The 17,920-nt window shown below is 35.4% G+C and overlaps 1 protein-coding gene across 1 annotated transcript; it reads left to right on the forward strand.

Annotated features, from left to right (window-relative positions):
• On the forward strand, positions 2,240-3,727 carry LOC109842105 (zinc finger MYM-type protein 1-like). Its single transcript, XM_020411017.1, has one exon. The coding sequence runs from the start codon at positions 2,240-2,242 to the stop codon at positions 3,725-3,727; it is 1,488 nt and encodes a 495-aa protein (XP_020266606.1).

Consider the following 17,920-nt stretch of genomic DNA (forward strand, 5'->3'; position numbering starts at 1 on the left):
TATATATATATATATATATATGATGTTACATATGAGAGGATAATAATTGTAAATAGAATTCTATTTAAATAATAATAGTATAATTTCTTAAACTTTGAAATTATTACTACTTTGTATATATATATATATATATATGATGTTACATATGAGAGGATAATAATTGTAAATAGAATTCTATTTAAATAATAATAGTATAATTTCTTAAACTTTGAAATTATTACTACTTTGAAACTAATACTTTGTGATAAAATTATTGATATATAGGCTATAGATGCACAATATGATAAATATGTAGACACTGAAAGTTCTTGGGATTTAGTGTAACATAAGACTAAAATCCACACCATTCTAATTTTACCTGTTACAGATGTTACGTTGTAATTTAATTTACAAGTTTTGAGGTTATTTTAAAAATACCAAGTTTGAGAGACGATTCGGAGTTTTCCTTTTAAGCTGCTTTGGAATATACAACTAACAAAATATTCAAGTCAGAGGTTGTATTGTGGTTTATGATCAAAATGGCATATGTGTTTTTCTTTCATATATTTTTTACACGTTGAGACGTTTATCATCAAAAGTTGAGTAGGGCTTAAATGTAATGTATTTAGTTTTTCTTTTCTCATCTCTCTCCACTCAACTTCCATTCCTTTTTTTATTCTTGGGGTTTTTTTATATATGTCCCTCAAAATCATAAGTATTTTTAATTTTGCCCTTCATATCATTACAGTTCTAAATTTGTCCTTACTATATTCTCTTAAATTTACCCTCATCCTAACTTCTGTTAAAATTTTAGTGGTTATTAGGGGTATAAAGTTACCCCTTTTTACACTATTTCAATTGTTTTGAGAAAAAAAAAAAGAAATAGAACAATATAATTACAAATCTAACCCACTATACCTATTAACCCTGACTTGTTGTTTAAAGAAACAACAAATCAATTGTTAGTCTCTCATGAGAGGCTTTTTTTCATTTTCTTGCTGGTCAAGAGAACCTGATTATTTCTATTTGTTCGTGAATTGATGTAGAAATTTTGATTTATCTGGGGGTTTTTGTTCATGGTGTTAGTCCTTATTACGCATCGTCATGTACTTGATTGGCTCTTCGAAATAACTGTTGGTGGATTAAAAATTTCAGGGCTGGAGAGGATTTTGTTTGCTTTCTGATCTACAGGAAAAATGACAAGGCCCGAGCTCTCTTATGAATATTTCAAAAATAATTGTACTAATTAAAGTTTACCACATAATATACACCGGCTAGTTTTCGTACCTGGAGTTTATGATGTTCAAAAAAAGGGGATCATGATAAGTCCTGCAAGTGATCGATCAATAAGAAAGTACTTAAGACTGTAATATATGCTCATGATCCGGACCCTTTGTACTAGGGTTTAGGAATTAGGGCTTTGTGGAATTAGGCTTTAGGAATTAGAGCTTTGTGAAATTGAAATCGAAATTGATTAGGGCCTAAATTGAAATTGAATTTGGAATTAGTTCTCACTAGATTTTATTGTTTAATTTCAAATTTCAATTTAAATATTTGATATATTTTAGTCCCTAACATGCTTTTTGGTAGGAATCCTTGATTAATTTATTTTTTCGATATTTATTAGATTGTAGCAGATTCATAATTAAATTTGGATATCATGCCTCCTCGAAAGTATATGTCTGGACATGATAAGCGGATAAAGAAACAAAAAATTGAAGAACTCAATCGATCTCAAGCGGGAGCACTTGAAAAATTTATTACTTGTAGTAGAAATATATATTCTAATTCAGTTCAAGATTCGGTGAATGTTGAAAATGAGCAACCTGAAAATCAAGAAAGCGAGGATTTGGTTAATGAAAATTTGAATGAGAATAGAAATTCCATTGAAGAAGGTGAAGAACATGAAGATTCTAATGAGAATAGAAATTTGAATGAGAATAGCAATGTAAATGAACATGAAGAAAATGTAAATGAACATGAAGATTTTGTACAAGAAGAAAACCTTAAAAGAAGGCATTCAAACATAAATGACCCAGGAAATTGGAAAAATATTGATTAAAGATTGAGAGACTTACTGGTTGAAAGAGGTCCCAAAAGAAATGATAATCTTGATTTTCCAAAAGATTCAGAAGGCAGACATTTCTCCTCAACACATTACATTCGTAACTTATCCAATGGTGAACATCATGATAGAAAATGGCTAATCTATTCAAATTCTTTGGACAAGGTTTTTTGTTTTTGTTGTAAGTTGTTCAAAATGATGCAAAACAAAATTCAATTGGCAAATGATGGAGTTAGAGACTGGAGAAATCTCAGTGCCAGACTTAAAAGTCATGAAACAAGTAGTGAACACATTGTTAACATGAAGAGTTGGATTGAATTAGAGATCAGATTACGACAAAATGCGACAATCGATAAAAGTGTTGAAGAACAAATCAACAAAGAACGAGAACATTGGAGAAAAGTACTATTGAGAGTAGTTGCTGTTGTGAAAACACTTGCTAAAAATAGTTTGGCATTTCGTGGAGATAATGAGAAGCTTTATGATGAAAATAATGGAAATTTTTTAAGTATAATAGAAATGATTGCCGAATTTGATCCAATAATGAAAGAGCATGTTCGTCGAAATCAGGAGAAAGAAATTCATTATCATTATCTTAGTCACAAAATTCAAAATGAATTTATTCTTCGAATAGCAGATGAGATCAAAAGTTTAATCATCCAAAATATTAAAGAAGCAAAGTATTTTTCTGTTATTCTTGATTGTACTCCGAATGCAAGCCATGAAGAGCAAATGTCACTTATATTAAGATGCGTGAATATTTCAACAAGCCCAATAAAGATGAAGGAGTTCTTTTTAGGATTTTTAAAGGTGGATGATACATCAGGACAAGGACTTTTTGAAGAACTTGTAAATATTTTGCAAGAGCTTAAACTTGATATTGGTGATGTAAGAGGACAAGGGTATGATAATGGTTCTAATATGAAAGGAAAACATAAAGGTGTACAAAGAAGATTATTAGAGATAAATCCTAGAGCATTCTACACACCTTGTGGTTGTCATAGTCTTAACCTTGCACTTTGTGATATGGTAAACTCTTGTTCGCAAGCTTCATCTTTTTTCGGAGTGGTGCAGCGCATATATTCATTGTTTGCATCTTCTACAAAGCGGTGGAAAGTTCTTACAGATAATGTTAAAGGTTTCACACTTAAGCCACCATCACAAACTCGTTGGGAAGGTCAAGTTGAAAGTGTTAAAGCAATAAGATTCCAAGCTCCAGATATAAGAGATGCTTTGATTTACTTAGCAAGTTCTAGTGAAGATCCCAAGACAAAAAGTGATGCTGAGTGCTTAGCAACATATGAAATTGAGAATTTTGAGTTCTTACTTGGTATGGTTATTTGGTTTGATATTTTGAATGCTATTAACAAAATAAGTAAAATCATGCAATCAGAAGATATGCAGATTGATGTTGTTATAGACCTTTTAAGAGGGCTCATTTCTTTTTTTGAAAGGTACAGAGAAAATGGATTTGAAGCAGCTATGGTTGATGCTAAAGAAATTGCAGTTAGAATGAAAGTTGAACCCATTTTTTGTGAACGTCGCATCATTCGTAGAAAGAAACATTTTGATAAAAATGCTAGTAAAGATATGGCAATGACAGCTGAAGAATCCTTTAGAGTCAATTACTTCATACATATCGTTGATCAAGCTCTTTCTTCACTCAAGAGTAGATTTGAATAGTTTCAACAGTATGATGAATCTTTTGGTTTCTTGTTTAATTTGGAGAGGTTGAAGTCTACAGATAATGATAGTTTGAAGTGTTCATATCTTAACCTTGAAGATCTCCTAAAGCATGACAAAAATTTTGATATTAATGAGACATAATTATTTTCAGAACTCCAAATCTTAAGAGAAGCATTACCAAGAGGAACAAAAAAAGCAATTGAAGTATTGAATTTTATGCAAAGGCTAAATTGTTGTTTTCCAAATGCTTGGATTGCTTATAGAGTATTATTGACAATACCAGTTACAGTTGCATCGGCCGAGAGAAGCTTTTCAAAGTTGAAGCTCATCAAATCTTATCTACAGTCAACAATGTCACAAGAGAGATTGAATGGATTGGCTATGATATCTATCGAAAAAAATTTATTGGAGAAGCTGGATTGGAACATTTTAATTGATAATTTTACAGTTCAAAATGTAAGGCGATCCCATTTAATGTAGTATGAATTGTGTTATTTATAAAGCATCAAGAAGTTTTTTGATTTTAATATTAATACGATTATGTGCTTATTGTCTTATTTTAATAAAAAATATTTTGCTATCTTATAAAATTTTTTGTGTATGAAATATTGTATATAGAGGCCCCTTATTTGAAAGCTTGATTAGGGCCCCGTGAAAAATTAAGAATATCAGGGCCGGCCCTGGCGAGGGTATGTAAGAAATCACATCCCTTGAAATTCCATCCCAAAAGTCATCCTTATATCACATGGCATAGAGATAAATTCACTTTTTTTTATTTCACTTTGCGCATCTCATGGGGATAAAGATAAATTCATTTTTTAAATTTTTATTTCATTTTCGCGTTATTATTTTGGGATACAAATCAGATCACACAGATTTTGATACGAAGTTAGCTAAATGGAAGCCAAGAGATTAGATATTTGAGGTCCGTGTGTGTGTGTATATATTTATATATATATATATATAGTTTGGTGGAAAATTTGGAGTAAAAAGAATGAAAGAAATTTGATTTGTATTCTCTTGATCTTAATTACAATTTGAATTCCTGATTACAAAAGAGAAGAGAATGATCAAGATTCTTCCATTTGTTTAATTCTGGGTTCTTCACAGTAGCGATGGAGTGCCTCCTTCGAATATTTGCGTCGAATTTGCTCTCCGTTGATGATCCGACCGTCTTGTCTCGTAGGAACAACTAACTCGCGTGGCAAGTTTGATTAAGAACTCTTAATGAGTTTAATAACTCAGAGCGAGTTGAAACTCTATGAAAAGAGTTGTTAAAACTGAATAATCGGTTAATAAGCCAAGTAGATTTTCTGTTGCTAAAGTTGAAGATGCCAATCTCCTCTAAGATTCGTCCTTAGCCGATCACCAGATGATCTCCAAAACCGAATTGAACTGCCTTGGTGCCGTTGATGTCCGAAAATCCCACTCTAAAAATCCGAACCTCTCTGCCCAAAAGATCCAACCTCCTACTCTGTTGAGTTTGTTGAGATTTTATAGGAGGATAAGGGGTTGTAACTGCCCCCATAATCCGCTCCTAAGTGGGCGTGATTTACTCAGATCGTGGGGAAAACGGTTCTGAAACCGTTCGACTCATGTTTGAATGAGTCAAACGCTCAATTTAGCGTTCAAGACCCTAACTCCGAGAATATCTACTGGATGTTGAAAAACACGAGGGCCGCCCGCGTTTTGTTTGCTGAGGATTGGAAACGCGGGGGTCGCCTGCGTTTCAAGACTTGAAACGCGAAGATGAATTCCGCATTTAGAAGGGGCTGGTTGACTTGTAACCTCTTTTGTAAAGCGTTGCAAGGACCATTGTTCAATAATCTTTGCTTTAGCTATTGTGGGGTGTGAAAGTCATCAGATTGTAACTCTCACAGTTGATTATGAAGACCACTAGATAGAGTTTTCATCAGTTGCCGGAAGTGTTGTTGAATTGTAACTCTTCTCGATCTATGTGAAAAGTCCTCCATTTGTAGTTTTCATTTGTTGTTATGAAAGTTATCTGATTGTAACTTTTATCATTGAGATATATAAATCCCATCATTGAAGCTTGATGGGGATCAACTATCTATTGTGATTTTTAGACAGCATACAGAACCCCAAAGTTTTCAAAAATTCATGGTTGACTGTAACGAATTTTCAGAATACTTTGGATCCTAAAATTTGATTGATTGATTGTCCGCTTCGTCTGATTCGAAGATATCGCGAACTTGGTTGCTGGAATATTGAAATTCTGCTTCCTTAAACCAAACAAGATAACTTTTGTGTCTTAGTGACAATGAACTTAGTCCAACAAGTTAAAGCCCGAGTCATTGCTGATTAACCAAACAAGAACGATGATGACAACGAATTTGTCTGGATCCTTGAGATACTCCACTCAGTCTGTGATGAGGTGTATTCTCCGGATTTCGTCTGGGTCCTTGAGATAATCCACTTAATTTACGATGAGGTGTATTCTTCGGATTTCGTCTGGCTCCTTAAGATACTCCACTCAATTTACGATGAAGTGTATTCTTTGGATTTCGTCTGGCTCCTTGAGATACTCCACTCAATTTACGATGAGGTGTATTCTTTGGATTTCGTCTGGCTCCTTGAAATACTCCACTCAATTTACGATGAGGTGTATTCTGTTGTCCCGAAAATTCTTGTAGGCATTGATGAACACTCGACATGTAGCTTTTAGCTTCATTAATCTTAGTGGGAATGTTAAGCCACTTAGGAGAATGAGCCGTGTGTAGCTTCTGACTTCATTAATCTTAGTGGGAATGTTAAGCCACATAGGAGAATGAGCCATGTGCAGCTTCTGGCTTCATTAATCTTGGTGGGAATGTTAAGCCACTTAGGAGAATGAGCCGTGTGTAGCTTCTGGCTTCATTAATCTTAGTGGGAATGTTAAGCCACTTAGGAAAATGAGCCGTGTGCAGCTTCTGGCTTCATTAATCTTGGTGGAAATGTTAAGCCACTTAGGAAAATGAGATGTGTACAGCTTCTGGCTTCATTAATCATAGTGGGAATGTTAAGCCACTTAGGAGAATGAGCCATGTGCAGCTTCTGGTTTCATTAATCTTAGTGGGAATGTTAAGCCACTTAGGAGAATGAGTTGTGTGACAGATCGAGCTTGATGATTTTAGCATCGTTGACTGTAACCTATCTGTACTCATCCAAGAGGCTGCATAGCTGCTTGTCATACGCCAGTTTCTTCTCGGCTTTGGTCACCTTGATGATCGCTATTAGATTTTCTTTTATTTATTTGAAGTTGTGTCATAGCCACGATCGTCGAGATGTTGTTTTTGTGGTGGTCAAAACACACAAGTGAACTCTGCGCTTGAAAATTAGAACGCATGGGTAAGCCCTGCGTTGGAAAGTTCAACCAACTCGAACGTCAAAATCACGTTTGGGCGAGATTCTAGCCTAGAATCTCATTCCGATTTGACAGCTCACAACTGTCTATAAATAGACCGCTGGGGTCAAATCAAGAGTCGTTCAACTCTTCGCTATTCTTCCCTGAATTTTTAATGAAGATTTTCGTTTTCATCTTCGGCGAACACTTCCCCATCTAACGAAATCCATGGTGCCTAGGAAGAAGACCGTCTCTCGGCCCTTCAAGCCTGTCGTCGCCACGACCTAGAGCTCGTCGCCCTCTGTGCCGGCCAGCGATGCTGTGGCTCAAGCGGGTTTGCCGCCACCTCAGTTCCCTTTGATCAGTGGTAAGTATGACCTTCGTAATCGTTAAACTTGCTGCGACGAGTTCTGACCTTTAAATCAATGAGGAAACTCGTTTTAATGACGTAATGTGGGGTTAGGACTCCGTTGTTTGAAATCTGAAGCATAGGGGGTTCCAACCTCCGCGCTTAAAATCTTCACCAACGCGAGGTTCGATCTCTGCGTTTATTTTTTCCTGACGCAGGGCTCAACCTCCACGTTTTATTTTGCTGACGTAGGGTTTTGATCTCCGTGTTTATTTTTGCTGACGCAGAGTTCAACCTCCGCGTGTGTTTTGGCTTTTTTACTTTGACTGATTTATTTTCTTTGCTTTTGTAGTGCGTCACACTAATGAGCCTCTCCCATTTCGCCATCATTTCGGTCACGAAGGTGGCGTTGATAAGAATATGACGTTCAATCTATGCCAAGAGCTCCCTTTGTTCCGTCTTACTGAGAAGGACCGTGTTGAAGCAATTCTTTGTACCAAACATAAATTTTGTGCTTAGTAGTGAGGTGGCACAATCTCCTCTACTCATTCAAATAGGGGACCACATTCACTATCAAGCACATGGGGATTATGCAATATATATATATATAAATATAAAATTATAATCAATTAGAATATCTTTGGAAATATTTTTATTAACTAATTCAAATCATAAATAATATCAAATCCCCTTTTTTGGTGGGAAAATTCGAAGAAGACAATTGAGAACAAAAATGTGTTATTCTCTCTAACCGATTTAGATAAAGAATGATTACAACGTCCTCAATACAATTTCTCTCTAACAAACTTAGAAAAATAAATTATAATCTTCTCAATCGGAATCCCAATTTACAAAAGAGAGAAGAAATCAACGGAGATCATTCCCTTTGTTTAAACTGTGTTCTTCCTAGTGTCGATGCAATGCCTCCCTCGAATGCTCGCGTCGAGTTTTCTTTCTGTTGACGATCCGGACGCTTTAACTCGTAGGACACGGTTGAATCCTCTTGATTGATGTCGAGGAGAACTTGCGTGACAAGTTTGAAAAGAACTCTTAACGAGTTTAAGAACTCAGAGCGAGTTTTAAACTCTGTAACAGAGTTGATTTGAACCAAAAATCAGTTTTAAAGCCAAGCACCAAGCTCCAAAAACCTCTGTTGCTGAAGAACGCTCCAAGATCTCCAAGAACATAGATGTCGATCTCTCTTTATACGATATGGCGGATGCAAAAAGTCGATCCAATTAGAGATTCTGAACTCAGTTGAGTTTTCTACCATTTATAGGGGATTAAGGGGTGTAACCGCCCTTTTAATTCACTCATAAGTGGGGAAGTGATCCCCTCAAATTATGGAAAATGGTTTTAAAACCGTTCAGCTCATGTTTGAACGAGTCAAACTCAAGAATTGCGTTCTGGGCACGAATTTTGCATTCTGGACCTGGGACGCAGAGTTGGGCTCTAATTTGAGCCTGAAAACGCAGCCACGAACTCTGCATTTCAAGTCTAAAATGCAGCCACAAACTCTGTGTTTTGAGTTTGGAATGCAGCCACAAAATCTGTGTTTTGAGCCTGAAAACACAGCCACGAACTCTGCGTTTTGAGTCTGGAATGCAGCCACGAACTCTGCGTTTTGAGCATGAAAACATAGCCACGAACTCTACATTTTGAGTCTGGAATGCAACCACGAACTCTGCATTTTGAGTCTAGAACACGGCCACGAACCCTGTGTTTTGGATCTGGAATGCAGCTACAAACCCTACGTTTCGGGCTAAAAACATAGCAATGAACCCTACATTTTGAATTTGGAACGCAGCGATGAATCCTGCGTTTTGTTGTTGGGACATAGAGATGAACTCTGCGCTTTGACTCTGGAACACAGAGGTGAGCCTCAGGCGAGCTTGGAGAGCTTCAGGCTAAGTCCAAATGTTCAGGCAAAGTCCAGTCTTATGGACAGACTTTAGAACATAACTTACTGCGAAGAACATGTCATAACTTTCAACCCGTAAGTCGGAATTGGACGAATTATTTGAAAACCGACTATCTTGACGAGACGGAGCCGACCAAATAGACCCAAAGGTTTAGTTTCCTCCCATCCATTTTACCAAATTCCTTACGGTTTGAGAGATATTTACGTTTTGATTTAAAGAGACCGTCAATTTGTAGTCTCTTCTGCTAGAGTATTGCAATGATTGTCATCTTGTAACATTCGTCTTGGCTCCTTAAAAATATGAGAGTCATCAGATTGTAACTCCCGATATTGATTATGAAGGCTGTTGAATTAAAGCTTTCATCGATTGTTGTGAAGGTTGTCAGATTGTAACCTTCATCGATCTACGTGAAAGTTTTTAAATTATAGTCTTCTGAAAGCTGTCAAATTATAACTTTTATTATCGGTGTTTGATGGAGATCAGCTGTTTATAGTAATTTTTAGACAACCTACACCCCTCATTTAGGGCCTGTTTGGATAATGGAAGTATTAGAAGTAAGAAGTAGGTTACAGAAGTAACTTTCAAAACTATGAAATAGTAAGTAGCGAAAATAACATTTTTTTGTTTGTTTCATATATATTTAGAAGTAATGGAAGTAGAACTTCTTCCTCTTCATTTACTTTTTTTTTGGATAATATTTAAAAATATTAGTAGGAAGTAATTAATATATGTTGCTACCATTTTAGGGCTCATTTGGATGGTTGGAAGTATTAGAAAAGAGGTAGATCTAAGAAGTAACTTATAAAACTTATAAAGTTTATCATCTCAAATTATAGTATACAGAAAAAACCTGAGAATAGTACTAAACTTGTTGCCGATGTATCTCAAATTATTCTACAAGAAAAAAAAATCTATGCACACATATCAAGGACCATATTCGAACATCAGATCAATCATATAGGAATGGGAACTAAAAAAAATAGCTCAAAAAATGTTGGGATATACAAAACAAAACCAATTTCTTGCCATGATTTGTATATATACACAACTCATGTTCACATGTATAAAAGAGGGGCCCATGAGATTGGATTATGAAGACCTTGAATCTAAAATTGACCTGCAACTTTTTCATAGTGCCGAAAGATTGCATATCAAGACAGAGGAGCAGTTATTAGATTCCTAATTTCACGCATGTTACAAATCTTCACGTGGAGCCCGCTAGTATTCTTTTATCTACTTCAGACCTATTTCAGAGTCTTGAGGGGTGGAAAAGAATCTAGGAAATGGAGATGCCACATAAACATCATATCATCATTTATGGAAGTAGCAGAAGTAGATTTTCAAGAGAAACAAACATACATTTTTACCTAGAAGTAGCAGAAGTAGACTCTACTTTCTCTACTTCTACTATTTCATAATTACTTTCGTGCAAACAAATAGACCCGTAGGCGTTTCTTTTCGAATAGGATATTTCGATATAATAAATTGATAATCAATTAAAATATCTTTAGAACTAGATCTAATTAGATTAAACAAAATTATAGTGATTAAAAATATTTTTTTAAAAAAAATTTGGTCTTTAATAATATTACAACAATTATAACAAAATTTTGAAAATATATTTTCTTTTTTAAAATTTAATAAAACTTTTTAAAATTTAAAATTTTGAGTTATAATACTTCAAAATATATTTTTGGGTTATTGAATTATTATAGTGATTAAAAATTACAAATAAGAAAAATAGTTTCAGGTTTTAAAAATACTACAACAATTATAAATTTTTAAAAATAACTATAGGCATTTTCAAAAATTTAGAATATCTTTGACAATATCTTTAATAACTAATTCAAATTAGATATTCAGATATAGAAAAAAATTAATTTATGATCATATATTCAGATATAAAAAAATAATTTATAATCAATTAGAATATCTTTGATATTACCTTTAGTAACTAATTCAAATCTAAAACAAAATCAAATCCCCCCATTTAGGTATTTCTTTTCAAATAACATATTCAAATATAATCAACTTATAATCAATTAGAATATCTTTGGTGCTAGATCCAAATCAGATTAAAAAATATTATATTAATTAAGAATATTATTAAAAAAATATTTTTGGTATTTAAAAATATAACATTAATTATAATAATTTTTTAAAAATATATTTTATTTTTAAAAAAATTCTAAATTTTTTTAAAATTTAAAATTTTGAATTATATGATTTTAAAATATAGTTTTAGGTTTTAAATTATTACAACATTTTAAAATTACAAATAAAAAATAAATTTTGTTTTTAAAAATATTACACCAATTATAATAAATTTTTGAGAATATATTTAGGTATTTTCAAATTTTTAGAACATCTTTGGCAATATCTTTAGTAACTAATACAAATCAGATATTCAAATATAGAAAAAAAAAATCTATTTATAATCTAATTTTTACATATGGAAAAAAAATTAATTTATAATCAATTAGAATATATTTGATAATATATTTAGTAAATAATTTAAATCACAAATAAAATTATATTCTCTCATTTAGGCATTTCTTTTTAAATTAGATATTCAAATATAATAAATTTATACTTAGAATATTTTTTGTGCTAGATTCAAATTAGAATAAAAAAATATTTTTCAGTTTATGAAAATATTATAGCAATTATAATAAATTTTTGAAAATATACTTTTCTTTTTTAAAGTTATATAAAAATTTCTAATATTAAAAATTTTGAGTTATAATATTTTGCAGAAATGGACAAAGAGCCTACTATTTCAACTTTCAAGAAGAGGATTAAGACGGAGAAAAAATGATTAGAATTATTAAAGCTTTTCTTAATATGTTGCTTATTTTATCCTATGACTAATTAATTAATCGAGAACTTTTCAAAGAGCCTACTATTTTAACTTTCAAGAAGAGGATTAAGACGGAGAAAAAATAATTAGAATTATTAGAGCTTTTCTTAATATTTTGCTTATTTTATCCTATGACTAATTAATTAATTGAGAACTTAATTAATTAATCAAGAATTTTTTTTGGTGATGCATTATTTACAAATAATAGTTTTTGAGCATTAAACTGTCTTATATCTTAATTTTATTCAAGTTGTATTTAGGATATTTTGATTATATTTATTTTATTCATTTATTATGAAAAAATTAGTTTAAATTATCTTAATTTTAATTATAGCTTTATATAAGTTGGTTTAATATCATTATTTCCAGGCAGGTATATGTTATCTAGCATCAATGGGGGTAGGTGAGAGTGAAGTTCACGTGTTTCAAAGGGGGTTGAGTCAATAGATCTTTAAAATTATATTTGGATAAGAGTGATTGAAACGCAACGAAATATAGATGAATTACGATAAGACCATGCTTAGCACATGCTAAAACACTAGCTTATATGTAAAACAGTTATACTTATGTTCAATATTAAATCTCCGTCCCTTATTTTCACTTTGATCAGTTGATATTCCTATTAGCCTCATGGTTATGAGCCTACTCCCTAATCTTATTTTGATGATTACAAATAATTCCTAATATTATGTGTGGAGTGCTTACAATTTTTTTGTTAGGTAATTTATACAAATATCGAAGTCAGAGGTTGGATGGATTGAGCCTAAACGATCATATCAAATGGAGGTTGGCGGAATACCGGCATGAAGCCAATGCAATTCAAGTCGATTTCAAGATCAAGTTTCATCCGCAACCAAGTTAGGCTATAATGAAGATCAAGTTTGGGTAAATAGTTTAGCTGTTATATTATGTGTGTTCAATACTTTAAGCTCATATATACACACACACATTTTGGTTACACACACACACACACACGTTTTAGTTTTTGGTTTTTAAGTTTAAATATGAAACAAATATATATTTATATATATATATATATATATATATATATATATATATATATACATGTTTGTTTTCATATGATTAAGTTGTTTTGGTTTAGTTATGTAGATATGAAACAAATATATATTTATATACACATTTACTTGTTTCATATTCTATTGTATTTGAAAAAATATTGAGTTATTAGCTTATAGACTTAACAATCATTATATACATATTTTATGAAGTCTATAAAATTATTTTACAAAGTTTCAAAACTTGGTTTATGTCAAAACATCAAATTTCATATCTATCAACTTTTCATGTTTTGAACATTTTTACAAAATGATGAGTTTTTACAAATGTGAAGTGCAATTCCAAAAATACTTTTTGTAACATGTTTATTATCATGTTTACAATCATTTCCCAAAGTTTTATATTTTTTAGAATTTATTTGCTATTTTTAAAAACACTTTAAAAATTAGATTTACTGTTTTAATGAGGCTGGTAACTTGCTATTAGTCGACTGATAGAGTTTATCAGTCGATGTTTTCGTCGAAAGTTGCCTTCATCATTGATTTCATTAAACTTTAAACGTTACAAATGAATTCAAACAACAAAGAAATAAAGATTATAACTTTCTTGAAAATAAACACAAGATCCGTTCGTCGTCTCTTGCTTGCGTGGGTCTTTAGCCTGTGACGGGGATGTTGATATCCGTGGACTACCTGGCAATCAGATCTGATCCAGAGCTTCATCGATCCGTGAGGAGATCTAGAAACTTGAAGCGCCTATCTCGATAAAAGCGAGATATTTGCTCTTCTTAGTATTACCACAACAGGATAATACTAAGGATCGGGTACGGGTGATGTAGATCTAACGAAGGACTCTCTTGCGTTGAAGTGCTCGATCACTCTTCACTCCGGCAGGGCTTCGTCAATTCTCCAAAAATCCAGATCTCAAAAAATGAGGCCTAAGGCTTGTATTTATAGGCATGAGGGGTTGCAGAGCGGTTAAAACCACTTAAAGGGCCCAAATCCACGCTGAGACACCCGAGGGGTGTCTTGGTTCGGCCGAGACACCCTTGGGGTGTCTCAGCTTGGCCGAGACACCCTTGGGGTGTCTTGACTTGGCCGAGACACTGTAGGTGCCTCAGTTCAGCTTTGAGATGTTTTCAATGCCCGTTTGACTGTTTTCACTGTAACTTCTTTGTCTGAACTCGGATTTTAGTGATTTCAAATGCGTTGAAAGTCTGACGAAGATTTCTATCAGTTCCAATGGTTAGATTGTCTGTAGAATGAACGAGACACGAAGGGCGTTGTTCCTTTTGTAAACATCGCGGGATTCTCGATTGGCCTGTGCCTTCGTTATTCCGAAATTCTGTCAGCTCATGTAGTTCGTCGGTTCACTTCAAGCGTTCACCGACACCAGTCGAACTGCTGTGAACCAAATAGTGACGTTCATTGTCGTTCTTTAACACTGAGCTGTTCGTGGAGACCTATAGGCAATTTTCAATGCCTACAGATATCCCCTCCAAAGCGTTCCAGACTCGTTTTTTTATAGAAGAGGCTGGAATACTTTGGATGTGATTGATCCAGCCTTCATTCGGCGTAAAGGACCTGTAGTTAGCTTCAACTCTTGGCTCCTTCGATTTTCGGTCTATCCGATGCTTTGACGAATAACCGAGGTTCTTTCGGCACTGCGTTTATCGCCTGGCCGTCGTCGGAATCTCGAGTCTATCACTAGTGAGTTGAGTTTGACTCGTGTCATTGAGTTGACTTTGAATTGACTATCTCTGTCATATTGTGCTGACTTAAGGTTTCAGATTATCGTATGTTGACCTTTTGTCACAACGCGTTGACTGGCGTTGACCTAGGGTTACGCGTTGACCGGCGTTGACCCTAGGATTTCGAACGTCGAACGTTGACTTTTTGGTCGCAACGCGTTGACTGGCGTTGACCTAGGGTTACGCGTTGACCGGCGTTGACCCTAGGATTTCGAACGTCGAACATTGACTTTTTGATCGCAACGCGTTGACTGGCGTTGACCTAGGGTTACATGTTGACCGGCGTTAACCCTAGGGTTTCGAAAGTTGAACGTTGACTTTTTGGTCGCAACGCGTTGACTGGCGTTGACCTGGGGTTATGCGTTGACCAGCGTTGACCCTAGGGTTTCGAACGTCGAACGTTGACTTTTTGGTCGCAACGTGTTGACTGGCGTTGACCTAGGGTTACGCGTTGACCGGCGATGACCCTAGGGTTTCGAACGTCGAACGTTGACTTTTTGGTCGCAACGCGTTGACTGGCGTTGACCTAGGGTTACGCGTTGACCGGCGTTGACCCTAGGGTTTCGAACGTCGAACGTTGACTTTTTGGTCGCAACGTGTTGACTGGCATTGACCTAGGGTTACACGTTGACCGGCGTTGACCCTAGGGTTTCGAACGTCGAACGTTGACTTTTTGGTCGCAAAGCGTTGACTGGCGTTGACCTAGGGTTACGCGTTGACCGACGATGACCCTAGGGTTTCGAATCGTTCGGCGTTGATTAGTGTGGATTTCGTTGAAATATCCAACAACCGGCGAAAAAATATGCAAATTCGAACTTCGAAAAGGGTTCGGGGGGCTCAAGGGTGTCTCAACTTGGCCAAGACACCCTTGGGGTGTCTTGGCCAAAACCGAGACTCCCCCCCCTTTTTTTTGTTGTTTCCTCTTTTGCTTTCTTTCTTGTTTTGATTTTATTTCCTCTTTTGTTTTCCCCCTTCTTTCCATATTTTCAAAAGAGATTCCCTTTCTCTCTCAAACTCTTTCTTCCTCCTTTCATCCCTCAACCATTGTTTCCTTCTCCAAACCCATACAAAATTTCGGATTTTGGCGTTCTTCTTGGCCGAAAAATTTCTTCCTCTCAAAGCTAGGGTTTCATCACCTTCAAGCTCTAGGAAAAACTTCTTGATTTGGTAAGTTCCCTCTCAAAACTTTCTCCTCCTTTTTGAAAAGATTATAGTTTCATGCCAAGATCATGTCTTTTTGTCCTCATGGGTTGGATTTCATGAAAAAGATAGGCTTTTGATGATGGGTTGTGAGTATGAACCCAAAATTTGGGGGTTTTATGCAAAACTTGCCATATGGCCGAAATTGGGGGCTTTTATGCAAAAGTGGACTGAAATTTGAGGGTTTTTTATGCCAAGTGGACTAAAATTTAGGACTAAAATTTTAGCCCCCTTTGGCCGAAAATTGAGAGGTGTTGGTATGCGAAAGATTCAATGTTGTTTGAGGGGTTTATTTGCAAAAGAGCAATCCCACAAAGTATAGGGGGTTTATTTGCAAAAGGGCTGAAATTTCAGGACTGAAATTCCAAAAGTTTAGATCACAAACCTATGACCAAAGTTTTGAGAAAGGTGTGTGGAAACTAAACCGAAATTTGTGGAGGGGTCTATTTGCAAGATTGGCTAAATTTTACAAAAAGGGTTTATTTGCAAAATTAACCAAAATTGTGAGGTATTGGGGGTGCTATATGATCAGATATGATGACCATGACCCAACTCAAGCGTGTCCTTGACCTGAATTTAGCCTTGAACACGAGGGGTGTTTTGGGTATTTCACCAAAATTTACCGCGAAAATGACAATCATTGTTTCGCATGCACGAAATTTGTAGGTTTAATTAGACTTCAACTATAAAATCCTATTTATTCATAGGACTTTAGTTCAAGTTCTTAATTTCCCTTTTAAATTTCGTGTATTCATATTGTGCCTGACTTACTGCTTTTCATTGCAGATTTTCAATGCCTCCACGTCGACCTCGACCTCCTAGGAGTCGCTCCCGTTCGCAGCCTAGCGAGGAGGAAGTTCTTACATCATTCTCCCCTCCAGCGGTTTCTTTTTTTGGGGGTGAGAATCTTTATTTCTGTATCCCTGATTGATCCCTTTGCGGGTCATTAAGGAAGAACCGATACCCTCCTTCGCGGGGTTGAGGTTTCGGACTTGTTTTGCTTAGCCAATTCAAGTCTTCTGGTATATTGGGGCGATCTTGTGTCGTCTTACACCTTATAGGTCGGCGTATGTTACCACGTTATCTACGTGGTGATGCATACCGTTCTTCCAGTGTAGGACACCCAAAATCGTCTCCCCAATTATCCCGTGAATGATCTTATCTCGCTTTTTATGAGATGGATTTTTTGACTCTATCCTTGTGTTTTGTTGCAGTCGAGTTCCCCGCGGGCAGCCTCCCTCATCATGCCCCTACTGGTTGTAGCAGGGAAGTTTTCTCTTCGGCTTCCATCAGGCAGGCCATTGGTCCACTCCCTCAGTTCGACAGAGATCGCTCTGACGAATCCTGTCGTTTGATACGGGATGGAGGGCGTCATTGCTTACGCCAGCTGATTACGGATGCTTCCTTTACTGCAGATTCTACTTCTACTCAGGCTTTAAAGAAGCACAGTTTTCTGTTCGGAGATCACACTGAGGATCCTGCTACGTTGACTCTTATCGAGGAGCACTAACTGACTCTCGACGAAGGAGCTCTCCTATATATTCCCTCCATTCCTCGTCAGTATTCTTTCACTCATTTGGAGGGTTAGGCCGTGGAGCGACAGATGTCTTGGCATCTTACCGATGATGCTGAGCGAGTTCAGCGTGGATATACTTCTCATCATAAGACTCCTGGTTCTGCTGGGTATTATTACATCCGCGGTCTTTGACCAGGGATTACGGGTCTTAATACCGCACCCCCAGGCGAGGT

Source organism: Asparagus officinalis, chromosome 5 (genome assembly GCF_001876935.1).
Source record: "Asparagus officinalis chromosome 5, Aspof.V1, whole genome shotgun sequence".
Classification (NCBI taxonomy): Eukaryota; Viridiplantae; Streptophyta; class Magnoliopsida; order Asparagales; family Asparagaceae; genus Asparagus; species Asparagus officinalis.

Excerpts from the sequence above, each read along its gene's own strand:
- LOC109842105 (XM_020411017.1), top strand. The coding sequence starts at position 2,240 with ATGATGCAAAACAAAATTCAATTGGCAAATGATGGAGTTAGAGACTGG.